Source organism: Zea mays, chromosome 6, assembly GCF_902167145.1.
Source record: "Zea mays cultivar B73 chromosome 6, Zm-B73-REFERENCE-NAM-5.0, whole genome shotgun sequence".
Classification (NCBI taxonomy): domain Eukaryota; kingdom Viridiplantae; phylum Streptophyta; class Magnoliopsida; order Poales; family Poaceae; genus Zea; species Zea mays.
The window spans coordinates 158,827,566-158,844,746 of record NC_050101.1 but is presented as its reverse complement, the minus strand read 5'-3'; the positions used below and the strand labels follow the sequence as shown (position 1 = coordinate 158,844,746).

The 17,181-nt window shown below is 51.4% G+C and overlaps 1 protein-coding gene across 1 annotated transcript; it reads left to right on the top strand.

Annotated features, from left to right (window-relative positions):
• The first annotated feature begins 543 nt into the window (after positions 1–543).
• LOC103630375 (ethylene-responsive transcription factor ERF020) lies at positions 544–1,325 on the top strand. The gene has a single exon (XM_008651433.3). It carries the CDS (start codon positions 633–635, stop codon positions 1,191–1,193), a length of 561 nt encoding a protein of 186 aa, XP_008649655.1. The 5' UTR covers positions 544–632; the 3' UTR covers positions 1,194–1,325.
• Positions 1,326–17,181: the final 15,856 nt, after the last annotated feature.

Sequence of the window (17,181 nt, the reverse complement as noted above, 5' to 3'; positions counted from 1 at the left end):
TATATTTAATACTTTTAATTAACATATAAATATTTGATGTGAATCTAACTAAACTTTAGTCAGGACAAACAAAGCAGAGGCAAGCTAAAGGGAGATGGCTTTCGGGGCAGGTCGGGAGGGACCATTCACAAGCACGGTCAAGGGCACGAGGGTGCTGAGCTGTGCCCGCGTCTGACCGTCTATCGGAAACCTGAACGTGCATGGGCCCACGAATCAGAGACGAGGCCTGTCACCGTCGCGGAACAAATGATCATGCCTCCGACCAACACTCGACCACGACCACAATCCATCCGGCCATGCGCGGAGCAAAAGCTGTCGTGTCGTTCTCGTCTGACTTGGTCAGCGCGCGCTAGCTAGTGCGCTCACGTGCATGGTTTACTCTACGGAGTATACTTCATGTTTTTTTTATCATTATTACCCACCCGTGCTCGATCGATCATGCCATGTCAACGCCCCCGGCCGCGCTGACCTTGATCCTTCTCGTCTCACCGCACCTTATAAATACGCCCACGTCGCTCGTGTCGTCGTGTGCTCCATCGCAAACGGCCAAAAACCACCAGCACAAGTGCACAAGCCATTGCCCATCGGACGCCCAGCCGGCCAGCCCCTGTCCCGACGGTCGGCCGACGACGATGAGCCGCGCAGCGACCAACAGCGGCGCGGAGCGGCGGTGCCGGTACAGGGGCGTGCGGCGGCGGGCCTGGGGGAAGTGGGTGTCGGAGATCCGGGTGCCGGGCACGCGGGAGCGGCTGTGGCTGGGATCCTACGCGGCGCCCGAGGCCGCCGCCGTCGCGCACGACGCCGCCGCGTGCCTCCTCCGCGGCTGCGCGGGCCGCCGCCTCAACTTCCCGGGCCGCGCCGCCTGCTACTACGCCTGCGGCGGGCAGCAGCCGCTGTCGCCGCGCTCCGTGCAGCGCGTCGCGTCCGACGCCGGCATGGCCGCCGACGCGCAGATCGTCGACGCGCGGGCGGCCCTCGCCTCGCCGCCGCCCGTTGTCCAGCCCGCCGCTCTCGCTGGCATTATTGGCGGCGCCGCGCGAGAAGGCGGCGGAGGCGTGCGAGGCCCCGCGTGCGCGCCGGCGCCGCCAAGCAACGGCGCTGGCAGCAGCAGTACGTATTGGTCCACGCCGAGCAGTGAGCCGCCGCTTGTTTACGGGGACATTAGCGTAGACGACATAGAGATCTTGATTTGACTATTAGGCACTAGTTAGTAGCATAGTCATGCAAGTTCGATCGAATATGTTTTCGTAAACAAAAGAAGAAGTACACCAAAGGCAAAAGGCTACTGTAATAACAGAAGGTTCTGGATAGATGATGTCTTGCAATTTGACTCCTTGACTGGAAGAGTACGCGGTATATCATGTGGTGCCTGGAGTTGGAGAGGCTGACCGCTCACGTTTCAGTGCACCGTCCATGCGCACGTGCCGTATATCCATACTGTAGCATGCAGTCGCAGCCGCGAAACTTGTTCGGCCGTCTCCGCTCAGGCTCAGCTCAAGAGTTTCGCAAAGTGCGGGTGAAGGATGTGGGAGCTCTAGAGCCATCCATCCATACATTCCAGTTGTCCAAAAAGGCGGCGCAATGATTCTGCGTTGACGACAGACACTCGTTTGACGACGGAGCAGAATGTTCCAGATCATGCAGAAGCCATCGGTGGTTGGTTGGTCCGAGTGCTCCACGGCAAACCGGCAGCCGAACAGGTAGGCGCAATGCAATGCCTTTTTCTCGGCCCAGCGGAATCTGTGGTCCGGCACTCCTGTTCTAGCTAAGCTAGCTAGCCGCCCAAGACGGCCACTTTTCTTTCCGTTTGACGGAGTCGAAGAACGTTCTAGAACCCTCCAAGTGTTCGGCAGCCATGACCAGTTTCACTTTCAATTCAACCAGTCGCCAGTCGCGGTAGATTATTCTCCATTCAGCAGCATCCAAGATTATTATTGCTTTGGGAGGCACCTATATATGCCTACCCACACACTACACAGTCCACTCCTCAACTCGCTGATTCCGTAATGCAAAAATACCTGATGAGTAACGACAGGTTTAGTGAGAGTTCGCTACATGCTACAACACGTACTAGTAGCTGTCAAAATCGTGTTCTTCAAAAGATCAATAGTATGGCTCTGTTTGGCACGGCTGTTGCTTATTAGAAAAAGCAGAGTATTTATTGGCTGCTTTTAGTTCATTAATCACGAGGCGCATCAGCGAACGGCCGAACGCACCTGCATGGTTCAACAGGGAAATCCTTATGATGTGTGATTCATCGAAAAAGTGCTATCTTCACATTCGCCCGTTGCTGAAATCCAGAGGCAGGCATCCATTATATAGAGCCTGTTTCTCAGCATATTCAACGCATAACAGTTGTTACATGAAGCTCACCCTATTACAATTATGTACATGCCTGCCCACAGCCTCACCTGTAGCAAATTGTTACATCTCAGATGAGAAAATACCTACGAGCTGTCCTACTTCGGTTTCTGGCTGAGCTTAAGAGTACTAGTAATTTGGGCGCGCCCTACGCGCATAATAAACAGTTAAGTAAAAACGGTGGTGGGTTCAGAATCTAATAAAGTCCCAGGACAGTTTTAACAAAATAAAAGTATAATATCAAGCATCAGTTTGTATAAAACCTTTAGAATCACAAAACTTTTGCAATGCATATGCCAACAGCTTTTGTCTGTTTACTAAATTTCAATAGGATTTTATATGTGTGTTATCAGCAGGATGAGGATGTAGGGAGCACAATGCAGTGTGTTATATGGAGGAGCTCTTGATTTGTTTGAAGCGTCTTGAATGGAGATCCTGGAGAAGTGGCGTGAAAATTGGCCGCTTTTGGCATGCAAAATACTCAACTATCTAGATGCAACCTACAACCAAAGCAATTGCATCACCTTCCGCAAAAGGTGTCAGGAGCACTCGAAAATTCACATTTGTAGCCTCAACCAATTTACGTTTTGGTTTAAATATCATATACATCAAGTTTAATATTATAGCCAACAAATGCTGCTCATGGAAAGTCTTCGCAAAGCAGTGTCAAACCTTACATTCGATGACCTCAAAGTTGATACCGGGCTATAGCAAAGTGAATGTTGGGGCGAAGGCGAAGACGCTACCCTTCGCTCGATGTCTTCGCCAATCTCGCTGCACCAACGGAGATGAAACGATCGGCGGTTTCCACCCTTCGTCCACTACGCTGCAAGACGAAGGCCTACGACGAGGTCGCCCACGTCCCGCGTCCTCGTCGAACATGAAGGCCCACGTGAAATTCGGCCCATTGTAACAGGCCCCGCATGGCTAAGTGTATTACGGGCCCGATTTGTAATGAATTTTCTGTAATGACTGTCTGTAACCCCACTTTATAGGAATATTCCGGGGATAGCCTAAGCGCCTGAGGGCACATGCGTCCTTACTCCAAGACGTTAGGCACTCAGGCACCTATAAATACCCCCGTACAGTGCCCTTGAGAGGTCGGATTAACAGAGCTATTGCCACCTCGAGTCAAAACCTTGTTCACGTTGCTTTCATTCCTCCATTGGATCAATTTGCCTAGGAGAGCAAGTTCCAACATTTGGCGCCCACCGTTCGTGCTAGAAAAAACCACCCGCGATGGCACCAAAGAGAGCTAGCTCGAAGGCAGCCCCATCCGTTGACGAAGCAGCGAAGGCAGCGCTGCTGGTCGAGAAAAAGGGCAAGGCCCTTGTCGACACCACCCACCAAGAAGCCTACGAAGACAACGCACTCAGCAAGAGACAGCGCAATGAACAACCTAAACCCGAAGGCACCCTCCGCACCTGCAGCTCCGGAGGACAACCGCAACCTCCAACCTCCCCCAGGCTTCGCTCCACTAGAGGGCGAGGACACCACTGAGGATGGCGAAGTCATCGGCGTTTCAGCAGAGGAACAACTACAGCTGTGGGCCTTGCGCATCAAGAACCGCAACCTCCAGAAGCAGAAAGAGATCCTTGAGGCCAAGCGCCAACGTGTCTCTGCGCAGGCCAAGGTGCGCCAGATGATACGCGACGAGGAGCAGAGGGCTCAGGAGCTTGAGCAAGAGATTGCGCTCATGCAACGCGAAGGCCAACTTGATCTGCAACACGACCCACCCCCCTAACAGCGCGCGCCAATCAGAGACCTGTTCATTCCTCAGCGCGGACCCATCATTCCACACGCCACAACATTCCAAGGTGTCAACTAGCTTGATGAGCGGAGTCCTCTGGCGCCGCACCTGCAAGTGTCACCATGGCCCGCCAACTTCAGGGCAGGGACCTACCCCAAGTACAACGGCAGCGCCGACCCAGCACAGTATACCATGAGCTATCAAGTCGCCGTTGCAACATCCGGAGGGAACGACGCCACGATGGCCAAGTCATTCATCATCGCCCTCGAAGGCCCGGCTCTCACCTGGTACACCAGGTTGCCCCTGTTGTCTATCGACTCCTGGAGAAGTCTCCGGGACAAATTTTTGCTCAACTTCCAAGGGTACCGCCCAGACACCGATGCCTTGGCTGAATTGTCACTCTGCAAGCAGCTGGAAAGAGAAACTCTGCGGGAGTACTACCGCACGTTTCTGACTCTGAAGTCACAACTGCCTTCGGTTGATGACCAAATCGCCATTCACTACGCCATCAGTGGCCTTCGGGCTGGCGTCCTTTACAGCCACTGCATCAGGGATCCACCCAAGAACCTCCAGGAGCTGTATTAGTTGTTCGAAAATATGCCAGATCAGAAGAGCTCCACCAGCGCAAGGTCGAGTCCCAGAGGAAACCTAAAGACCCTCCGCAGTCCAGCCGAACGTGGACGAGACCCTCGCAGTCAGACTCTGGTCGGGACGGCCGCAGTCAGCAGCAGGTGCACAACATCGCCAATCAGCACCCCGCTGGTGAGGCCCCTCGCTACCAAGATTATCCCCCCAGGGCCGCGACAATGGAACTCGTGGTCGGGGCCGAGGACGGGCGCAGCAGCCGCGCAGATTTTACTGCTTGTTTCACGGCGAAGACTGCGCACACCCAACAAGGGACTGCCCAGAAACGAAGGCCACTAGAGACAGGATGTCTCGGGCGCAACCAGCCGACAACCCAAGAGTTGCCGCGCACACATATCAACAACCCCCACAACCATACAACCACGGCCCCGCTCAACATCCACCTAACCACGCATACCAACACCACCAGGAGGTACAAATCGTACCTCCCCCACTCCCACCTCCACACCCGCAACGACCAAACATCCACCACCCAAATCACCCCAAGCACCAAAACAAGAAGACTTCGCTAATCAGCCGTATCGTGGAGTCATTCACATGATCACTGGGGGGTCCAGCGCCGACTTCGACACGAAGCAACAGAAGAGGGACCACTACCGCAGCATCAACCACGTCACCGTCACCGGTCCAGTCGTGCAGACAAAGTGGTCCCATGTACCATTGACCTTCGACGCCAGAGATGTCGACCTACGCAGCGCACCCCACATCGACACCATGGTCATCAACTGCAGCGTGGCAGGCTGGGACCTACACAAAATCTTAGTTGACAACGGCAGCCAAGCAGACATCATTTTCCTCCACGCCTTCGACCGCATGGGCATCAGCCACAACTTGCTGAAACCTTCGGACAACCCCCTATATGGCTTCGGCGGCAAGGGCACCTTTTCCTGTGGGCAAGATAGAGCTACCCCTGTCCTTCGGTGTAGCACCCAATGCACGAAGTGAGCATGTCACTTTCGACATCGTCGACAAGGTGTACCCGTACAACGCCATAATGGGTCGGGGATCCATCAACAAGTTTGAGGCAGCCATTCACGGACTTTACCTATGCATGAAAATCCTGGGTCCGCAAGGCGCGATCACAGTCTATGGCAACCAGCAGGCCGCGTGCAACATAGAAAGAGACTTCGTTCCAGGGCAAAGGAACGTACACTGCCTCACGGCGCAACGCGAAGTCCTCGAGGCTACCCGCCCAACCGCCAACGAGCATGAAAAAGCACAGTTGCAGAGCAACGATGGGACGAAGACAGTTCCCCTTGACCAGGCAACACCCAAGCAAACAGTCATCATAAGCGAAGACCTTACTTCGCATGACGAGGAGAGACTCATCTCCTGTCTTTCCAAAAATAAGGACGTCTTTGCCTGGTCCGCCCTCGACCTGGTCGGAGTCAGTCACACTATTATCGAGCACAGCTTGGGCATCGACCCTTCGGTGAGGCCGAAGAAGCAGAGGCTGCGCAAAATGTCTGATGAAAAGACAGAAGCTGCCAAGGTCGAGGTACACCGCCTGCTTGAGGCCAATTTCATCGAACCAGTCGCCTACCCTACGTGGCTTGCTAACGTAGTCATGGTGCAAAAGAAGAGCGGCAAGTGGCAGATGTGCATTGATTTCACCAGCCTCAACAAGGCCTGCCCCAAGGATAATTTCCCACTACCTCGAATCGACAAGATCGTCGATAGCGCGGCCGGGTGCGAAGTCATGTCACTCCTTGACTGCTTCTCCGGCTATCACCAGATATATATGAAGGAGGAAGACAAGGCTAGCACCAGTTTCATAACACCCTTCGACACGTATTGCTTCATCAGAATGCCGGAGGGACTAAAGAACGCTGGGTCCACATTCTCTCGCCTCACCAAAACAGTGCTCGAGAGCCAAGTCGGTAGAAACATATTTACATATGTGGACGACATCGTCGTCGCCAGCAAAAGCAAAGAGGACCATCTGGCTGACCTCGCAGATTCGTTCGCGAACATGCGGGACGCACGACTTCGCCTAAACCCCGAAAAGTGTGTCTTTGGCGTTCGCCAGGGGAAGATACTGGGCTACCTGGTGTCGCACCGCGGGATCGAAGCCAACCCGACCAAGATCCAGGCCATCATCAACATGACGCCCCCGCAGTCAACCAGAGACGTCCAACGACTGACAGGCAGATTAGCCGCCCTCAAGAGATTCATTTCCAAGTCCGCAGAGCGAAGCCTACCTTTCCTCAAAACGCTACGCGGCGCAAAAGACTTCGCATGGGGACCAGAGCAAGCGGTGGCCTTCGCTTCACTAAAGCAGCACATGTCAGAGCTGGCGATTCTAACAAGCCCCAACCCCTCGCTATCCCTGTTGCTCTACGTCGCAGCTTCGCCGCACGCGGTCAGTGCAGCGCTGGTTCAAGAGCAGGACAGAGAGGGCACGACCAGGAAGTGTCCAGTTTATTACGTCTTCGAAGTACTCACGACATCCAAATGCAACATGACGGAACTAGAAAAAATCGCCTACGCAGTCGTTATGGTTTCGCGCAAGTTGCGCCATTATTTTGAAGCGTTCAAGGTGCAGGTCACCTCGGATAGGGGACTCAGCGAATTGTTCAGAAATCCGGAGGCATCTGTCCGGATCGCCAAATGGGCAGCCGAGCTTTCCGGCTACCATATCACCTTCGAGCCCAGGACAGCCATCAAGTCACAAGTCCTGGCAGACTTCATCATCGATTGGATCGGGCCAATTATGCAGCCGAACACGTCTGCAGAGAAGATGTGGACCATCCACTGCGACGGCGCATGGTGCCATGCGGGGGCAGGCGCAGCTGCAGTCATTACTTCACCCACAGGGGTCAAGCACATATATGCAGCATGTCTCAGCTTTGGTTTGGAGTCCGACAGATGCACCAACAATGTAGCAGAGTACGAAGCTATCATCCTCGGCCTTCGCAAGCTACGGGCACTTGGTGTCACTACCTGCATAATCAGAACAGACTCCAAAGTGGTTGCCGGCCAAGTCGATAAAGATTATGCAGCAAAGGACCCCGCACTTATGCAGTATCTCGCGGCTGTCCGCAGTCTCGAGAGACAATTCAAGGGCTTTACCTTGCAGCACGTGGACCGAGCCAAGAATGAGGAGGCCGACGCATTGGCCAAGGCAGCCGCCAGAGGTGAGGCCCTGCCCTCCGACATATTCTACCATATCATCGGCACGCCAGCCGTCCGCAGCCCAGAGGGCCTCCAAATAACCAACGACACCAAGGGCCACCGCATAGTCAACCTCATCATGACCGAAGACTGGCGGGCACCAATAACCCTGTTCCTGCAGTGATATTACCATCCAAGCGATATCAACGAAGCCAAGCGCCTCAAACACCAAAGCCGGGACTTCACACTCATTGAAGGACAGCTTTACAAGAAGGGGGTCAGTCAACCCATGCTTAAATGTGTCACCGAGACCGAAGGCGTCCAGATCATGCGTGAAGTCCACAACGGAACTTGCGGCTCTCACGCGGGGCCTAGGGCCCTAGCTGCCAAGGTTATCCGTCAAGGCTTCTACTGGCCTGCTATGATCTGCGCCGTGAATCGGATCACAAGGTCGTGCGAAGCCTGCCAGAAGTTTTCTCCACGGTCGGGAAACCCTTCGCAATTCACAAAGCTGATCGCCCACACATGGCCCCTTCAGCGCTGGGGCCTGGACATTATCGGGCCGCTACCCACGACCCAAGGGAACCTCAAGTTCACCTTCGTCGTCGTCGAATATTTTACCAAGTGGATCGAGGCGAGGGCAGTATCCACGATAACATCGAAGACTGCCAGAAATTCTTCTAGCAAAACATTGTTTGTCGATTCGGAGTCCCGTCCGAGCTCATAGTTGACAACGGCAAACAATTTGACAGCCAGGACTTCAAAGACCTTTTGCTTCTCAATTGGCACCAAGCTCGCCTTCGCCTCAGTATATCACCCACAATCCAACGGCGTCGTGGAGCGCACTAACGGTAAAATTTTCATAGCCATCAAGAAAATGCTTCTCGACGACAAGAAGGGCAAATGGGCCGACCTGCTACCTGAAGCAGTCTGGGCGCTGAACACGACCGAGTGTCGGGCGACTCGGTTCACTCCTTTCCGCCTGTTATATGGATCGGAGGCCATGACCCCGCAAGAAATAAAACATGGGTCACCACGGACAAGCACTTCAGCCGTCCCCGACGTAGACGAACCAACTTCGAAGGACCTTATCGATGGAGACCGTGTCTTCGCCCTGCAGGCCCTCAACAAATACCAAGCTCAAACGAAAGCATGGCGCGACCACACAGTCGTCCCGAGAGAATTCAACAAAGGAGACCTCATACTCGTCTGGACAACTCAGACAGAGTCACGGGGCAAGCTGGAGCCAAAGTGGGAGGGTCCTTTCATCGTCAAGACGAAGGCGTCCCCCAGCGCGTACAGGCTAGCAACGCCATCCGGCGAAGACTTAGAGCATTCATGGAATATTGACAATCTCCGTAATTTTTTTGTTTGAATCCTCAGGGCTAACACGCCCTTGTAACTCACCAAACAGTTTTGTTCCGGCCCACACTCTTTTCCTCCCGGGGGTGAGGTTTTTAATGAGCCGAAGCCATGTAATATACACGCAAAAATCCCCTGTAAAAAATTAAAACAATGTCGAAAAAGACTGCATCGACGGTCTTCGGCATTCGACCACATCAAAGTCACCGCGAGGGGCAGCGCCGGCCTCCCTCGCGTGCGACACTCCACGCAAAAGTCACCTAAGGGTGCAGCCGGACTAGCACAACAAGTGCGAAAAATCGAAGTCTTTTCCAAAATACTCTCCGTGCAAAAGTCGCCCAAGGGTGCAGCCGGACTAGCACAACAAGTGCGAAAAATCGAAGTCTTTTTCCAAAAGACTCTCCGAGCAAAAGTCGCCTAAGGGTGCAGCCGGACAAGCACAAAAAGTGCACAAAACCACTCTCCGCGCAAAAGTCGCTTACAGGTGCAGTCGGAATTCTAGTACGAAAAATCGAAGTCTTTTTCTAAAGAACTCCGCACAGAAGCCTACGGGAACAACCTGATCAACGAAAGCGCGCAGCTTCATCACACATAATTATGGTTACACACATACAACGAGGGCATCACACATTACATCGGCTCAACCTTCGGGATGATATCCATCTCCCTATAGTTGAACAACATTATCCTCAATTCCTCACCCACAAACAGACTTCGCAGCTAGGGATGAAAGTGGTAATCCGAACTCTTAGAACAAATTTAATATTTTAAAATAGATATGTATAAAATTTGATATTGATCTTTTCTTATGTTATCAAGCACATTAGTACAAATATGAATAAAATATTACATAATTTTTTTATGTATTATTTGCTCTCTACAACACAAAAAGTTGAAAAAATTACCGAATTTGTTTCCGAATCCATATCGAAGTTTATATCTATTATTTGAGAAAGTATAGGATGAATTTGATGTTTACCTTTTATGAATCTTTACAAGCTGGATGTTAAAAACAAGAATACAAATTTGTATTGTAGATTCTATATCCTATTTATTCGCAATCAAAGAAAAACGACTAAAAAACTGATTACCGAATAAATACCGTTTCCTACCGTTTTTATCCCTGTTCGCAGCTCCCCCTCACCCACACTCGCCCCAGCCGGCGAGGACAACAATTCCCGTTTGCCAGTCCCATCCACATGAAGACGACCACTCTCCATCTCACCACGATGACACCTTTCACCTCGCGACAACTCACCCACTCTCCGTTTCGCCACCGCTCTTCGCCGCCTACGCCCAGCACTCGCACCGGGATGATCCTCCGCACCCATCACACGCGGAGGAGTCTCCGTCGCAGCCACATCCAACGCTGCAAAATAATGCAAGTCCTCTTCCGAAGACCCCTCCGTCCACACAATCGAACTCCCAGAATCATCAGACTCAAAAAACTCAGACACATAATCATCAGAATCGCCTTCAGCATCCACAGTCGAAGCCGCCACAAAATTAGCATTGTCAGTAGCGGTTGCGTGCGCAGGCCCAAAACCCTGAACCTGCGCAGCAACCGAGGTTCAGTAACACACAGACAAAATTTACAAACTCCCCAGCACCTATTTAGCCACCTGCGAAGGCCCGGCCGCGGCCGTGGGGTCTTTGGCTTCCGGCTAAGCCACCACCCTCAAAGCATCTTCGGCCGTCGGCGCAGGGGCCGACACAGGGTCTTCACCAGCCACCGTGGGCACGGGTGCAGCCGAGGAGCCTTCACCGGCATCTAGGGGCGGCATCGGGTTAACCTCCGCAGCCTCGGGCAGCGCGCCGACCAGAGCTCCAAGGTCCTCAACGTCCTCGGCATGCGCCATCTGCAGCAATAGCACTCATTCAGCAAAAAACCACACACACCCACACACATAACCACACATAAAAAGTAACCCTTACCTACTCTATCGCCCGGTCGGACCGCTCCCTGACCGCCTCCCGACCGTGCGGACCCCACATCCTATCAAAGAGTGCCCCCGCTAACTGCTTCACCACAGGGTCTTCGACCTTGTAAATTTCACGTTCAAAGTTCTCATCTGATTGATCGAAGACCTCGTAGTGCCTGCAGCCCTAGCGGGACAATGCATTCATGCCCCCCTCGCAGGTGACGAGGGAGGCGAAGGACATGAAACCCTCCACAATGGTCGGGAGTACCAGCAGCTCCTCCTGCAACCATTCGAGGAAGCGAAGGCCTGCTTCTCGGTCGGGTACTTCGAAGTCAGCAGTCCGCGCACCCAGCTCGCGGTGTGCGTGCGTCCGCTCAACTTCCGAGCGCGTCGAGGCTTCGGCTTTGTCCACGCGGCTGCGCAAGGCGTTGAACCTTGCCTCCAGCTCCTCGGCGCGTTGACTGGCGAGACTGCTCTCCGCCCGCGCCACTTTGGCCTCCGCTCGCGTAGCCTGCGCCTCAGCGATGGCCTGATTCGCCTCCCTCCTCTCCTCCGCCAGCTGGCACCGGAGGTCCGTCTTCTCGGCCTCCATAGCGGCAACTTTCTCCGCCAGCCTGCGGTTTTTACTTTCCGCAGCCAACTTCTCCCGGACAGCATCCGCATGCTGCGCCCGAAGCCTCTCGACTTCGGCAGCCACGTCCGCATTTAGGACACCCGACACCACGCGATCGGCGAAGTCGGCCGTCTGACAAAAGCACATGAGACCCAAACCCTCATGAAAACAACAAACACCAAAGTCCAACACAACTTACTTGCTTCAGCTGCTGCGACAACTACTGCGACGCCTCCCTCAGCCGCTGGGACATGGAGCCCGCCACATCCTTGGTGGCAGCGGCTGGCAGAATTTCGCCACTCGCGCAGAAAGCGGCCCACGGGTTTTGCACAACACCCTTCGCCCGGACCACCGCCGTCGGCGACGTGATTGCCGCCGAAGGCGGGACAAAAACCAATTTCCCCTCATCCGACCCTACAACATATCACCGGTCAAAGAACTAGCAAAAAAAACTTACCAACAAAATAATCCTCGACACTGATGTTCATGCCAAAGTCGGCAACACGTCTCCCCGGTGAAGGCAGCTCCCGCCCTTTCGCGGATCCGCCCGAGGGAGGCTTGGTTCCGCCAGAGGCGGCAATCTTCGTGCCCGCCGACGCCTTGCTGGGTCCGGGCGCGACCGGTTTCGCAGCCGGCATCTGTCGGCTACTGCCGGAAGCAGCGGCCTTCGTGCTCCCACGCGCCCTCTTCGCCTCACGCCTAGGATCTGCGATCCTGACGACCGCCCGGCGCTTCTGCGCAGCGTCCTGACGGTCCTTGTTCATCACCGCCGACACAACATCAGCAATATTCCGCCCGTAAGGAAACTGAAAGGGAAATGTGCCCTTGGGCCATTTCTAAGTATTTTGGTGATTGAGTGCCAACACAAGTGGTCATGTGTTAATCTATGTCAAATGATGGACAAAGTGAAAATCAACATAAAGGTATGTTTCTAAGACTTAGTACTTTGTTTTTAGACTAATGTATTGTGTCTAAGTACTGGAAACAGGAGAAATCTATTTGGAAAAGAGATGACTTCGTTCAGCCAAAGACAATTCAGTCTGGGAGCACCGGACTGTCCGGTGGTGCACCGGACAGTGTCCGGTGCGCCAGGCTGGCTCTGGCAAACTGGCTGCTCTCGGGTTTCGTCGGCGACGTACGACTATAAATCACCGGACTGTCCGGTGGTGCACCGGACTGTCCGGTGAGCCAACGGTCGGCCGCGCAATCCGCGCGTGACGCATGGCCGGGCCAACGGTCTGAAGGGGGCACCGGACTGTCCGGTGCGCCAACGGCTCCAAATCTCCAACGGTCGGCTGTGCCAAAATAGGAAAGAAATCCGCACCGGACACTGTGATAGCACCAAGACTCCAAGACTTGTGTGCCACGCATTTGATTCTGTGTCCGGACAGTGTCCGGTGCGCCAACGGCTCCAAATCTCCAACGGTCGGCTGCGCCAAAATAGGAAAGAAATCCGCACCGGACACTGTGATAGCACCAAGACTCCAAGACTCCAACGGTCGCATTCCTAAGCACCAAGACTCCAATTCCACGCATTTGATTCTTTGTGATAGCAACTAGAGCTCCAGTTGAGTAGAGAACTCTTCGGGTTGTGTTGTGAGCTCGAGTTGTGACTTGTGTGCGTGTTTGTGCTCTGATTTTTTGTCTTGTGTGCGTTGCTCATCCCATCCTTACTATCGTGCTTCTTTGTGAACATTAAATTGTAAGGGCGAGAGGCTCCAAGTTGTGGAGATTCCTCGCAAGCGGGATATAGTGAAACAAAGCAAAACACCGTGGTATTCAAGTGGGTCTTTGGACCGCTTGAGAGGGGTTGAGTGCAACCCTCGTCCGTTGGGACGCCACAACGTGGAGTAGGCAAGTGTTGGACTTGGCCGAACCACGGGATAAACCACTGTGCCTATCTGTGTTGATCTTCTTGTGGTTATTGTGTTTTGCAAGAACTCCTCTCTAGCCACTTGGCTTTATTGTGCTAACTCCTAATCAAGTTTTGTGGCATTAAGTTTCAAGTTTTTACAGGATCACCTATTCACCCCCCCTCTAGGTGCTCTCAATTGGTATCAGAGCCATTCTCTTCAACAAAGGGACTAATCGCTCGAAGGGATGGATCCTAAGGGAAAGGGGATGGTGATCAACGACAAGGAGAAGGAGTCCTTCATCAATGAGCCGAAAGACGACAAGCCCACTGACTCTGGCTCAAGTCATAAGAAGAAGGACGGGAAGAAGAAGAGGTGCATCAAGAAGATCGTCTACTACGACGACAGCGACGAGTCCTCTTCTTCCCAAAAGGACAACGATGACAACGACTACGAGAAAAAGAAGACGGTTAACTCGAACTTTTCTTTTGATTACTCTCGTATGCTGCATAGTTCAAATGCACATTTGCTTTCCATTCCACTTGGCAAACCTCCACACTTTGATGGAGAGGACTACGGATTTTGGAGTCACAAAATGCGTAGTCACTTGTTCTCTCTCCATCCAAGTATATGGGAGATAGTAGAAAATGGAATGCAATTTGATAGCACGGATAGTCCCTTATTCATCAACGAGCAGATTCACAAAAATGCATAAGCTACTACTGTGTTGTTAGCCTCATTGTGCAGGGATGAATACCATAAGGTGAGCGGCTTGGATAACGCCAAGCAGATTTGGGACACCCTCAGGATCTCTCATGAGGGAAATGACGTCACCATGCTCACCAAGATGGAGTTGGTGGAGGGCGAACTTGGGAGATTCGCAATGATCAGGGGAGAGGAGCCAACCCAAACGTACAACCGGTTCAAGACCCTCGTCAACAAAATAAGGAGCTATGGAAGCACGCGATGGACGGACCACGACGACGTCCGCCTAATGCTAAGGTCTTTCACTATCCTTGATCCACATCTTGTAAACAATATTCGTGAAAATCCTAGGTACACCAAGATGTCGCCCGAAGAAATACTTGGAAAGTTCGTAAGCGGGTGAATGATGATCAAGGAGGCAAGATACGTCGATGAGGCGTTGAATGGTCCAATTCATGAGCCTGAAGCCATTGCTCTCAAGGCAACAAATAGCAAGGAGGCGCTACCTAGCAAGGTGACACAAGTTGAGGCGGCAGGGATCAATGAGGAAGAAATGGCCCTCATCATCAAGCGCTTCAAGACGGCGCTAAAGGGTCGCAAGGAGCATCCAAAAAGGAGCAAGACGAAGGGAAAGCGCTCCTGCTTCAAGTGTGGTAAGATTGGTCACTTTATTGCTAACTGTCCCGATAATGATAGTGACCAGGAACAAGGAAAGAATGGGAAAAGAGAGAACAAGAAGGTTTACAAGAAGGCTAAAGGCGAGGCACACCTTGGAAAGGAGTGGGATTCGGATTGCTCTTCGTCCGACTCCGACGACGAAGGACTCGCCGCCACCGCCTTCAACAAATCATCTCTCTTCCCCAACGAGCATCACACCTGCCTCATGGCAAAGGAGAAGAAGGTAAGTACTCAAAATGCTACTACATATGCCTCTTCAAGTGATGACGAATCTAGCGATGATGAAGTAGACTATGCTAGTTTATTCAAAGGATTAGATATGACTAAAATTGATAAGATCAATGAATTAATTGATGCTTTGAATGAGAAAAATAGACTTTTAGAAAAGCAAGAAGATCTCTTATATGAAGAGCATGATAAATTTGTAAATGCACAAGATTCTCTTGCTTTAGAAGTTAAAAGAAATGAAATGCTTTCATGTGAATTGTCTACATGCCATGAATCTATTTCTAGCTTAAAGAGTATCAATAATGACTTGAATGCTAAACTAGAAATAGCTAATAAACCAACCTCTTGTGTAGAACATGTTGTGGTTTGCAATAGGTGTAAAGATTTTAATGTTGATGCTTGTAGTGAACACCTAGTCTCCATTTCTAAATTAAAGGATGAAGTGGCTAGTCTTAATGCTCAACTTAAGACTAGCAAAAGTGAATTTGATAAACTAAAATTTGCAAGGGATGCCTACACGATTGGTAGACACCCCTCAATTAAGGATGGACTTGGCTTTAAGAGGGAAGCCAAGAACTTAACAAGTCATAAGGCTCCCATCTCTGCCAAGGAGAAAGGGAAGGCCCCTATGGCTAATAGTGCTCAAAAGAACCATGCTTTCATGTACCATGACAGGAGATATTCTAGGAATGTTCATAGAAGTTATGATGCTTTTGATTCTCATGCCATGATTGCTTCAAGTTCTTCTATTATGCATGATAGAAATTTTGCTAGGAAAAATGTTGTTCATCATATGCCTAGAAGAAATGTTGTTCATGTACCTAGGAAAGTAAGTAATGAACATTATACAATTTACCATGCTTGCAATGCTTCCTTTGCTATTTGTAGAAAGGATAAGAAAGTGGTTGCTAGGAAATTAGGGGCAAAATGCAAGGGAGACAAAACTTGCATTTGGGTTCCTAAGATTATTGTCACTAACCTTGTAGGACCCAACAAGAGTTGGGTACCTAAGACCCAAGCCTAATTTGCCTTGCAGGTTTATGCATCCGGGGGATCAAGCTGGATTATCGACAGCGGATGCACAAACCACATGACGGGGGAGAAGAAGATGTTCACCTCCTATGTCAAGAATAAAGATTCCCAAGATTCAATCATATTCGGTGACGGGAATCAAGGCAAGGTTAAAGGCTTAGGCAAGATTGCCATCTCAAATGAGCACTCTATCTCCAATGTATTTTTAGTAGAGTCGCTAGGTTATAATCTTTTGTCGGTTAGTTAATTATGTAATATGGGATATAATTGCTTATTCACAAATGTAGATGTGTCTGTCTTTAGAAGAAGTGACAGTTCATTAGCTTTTAAGGGTGTACTAGATGGCAAACTCTATTTAGTTGATTTTGCAAAGGAGGAGGCCGGTCTAGATGCATGCCTAATTGCTAAGACTAGCATGGGCTGGCTGTGGCATCACCGTTTAACACATGTGGGGATGAAGAACCTTCACAAACTTCTAAAGGGAGAACATGTGTTAGGACTAACAAATGTGTATTTCGAAAAAGATAGACCTTGTGCAGCTTGTCAAGCAGGTAAACAGGTGGGAAGCTCTCATCATACCAAAAATGTGATGATCACATCAAGACCTTTGGAGTTGCTTCATATGGACCTTCTCGAACCCGTCGCCTATCTAAGCATAGGAGGAAGTAAGTATGGTCTTGTTATCGTTGATGACTTTTCTCGCTTCACTTGGGTATTCTTTTTGCTTGATAAAACAGAAACCCAAGGGACCCTCAAGCGCTTCCTAAGGAGAGCTCAAAATGAGTTTGAGCTCAAGGTGAAGAAGATAAGGAGCGACAATGGGTCGGAGTTCAAGAACCTTCAAGTAGAAGAGTACCTTGAGGAGGAAGGAATCAAGCACGAGTTCTCCGCTCCCTACACACCACAACAAAACAGTGT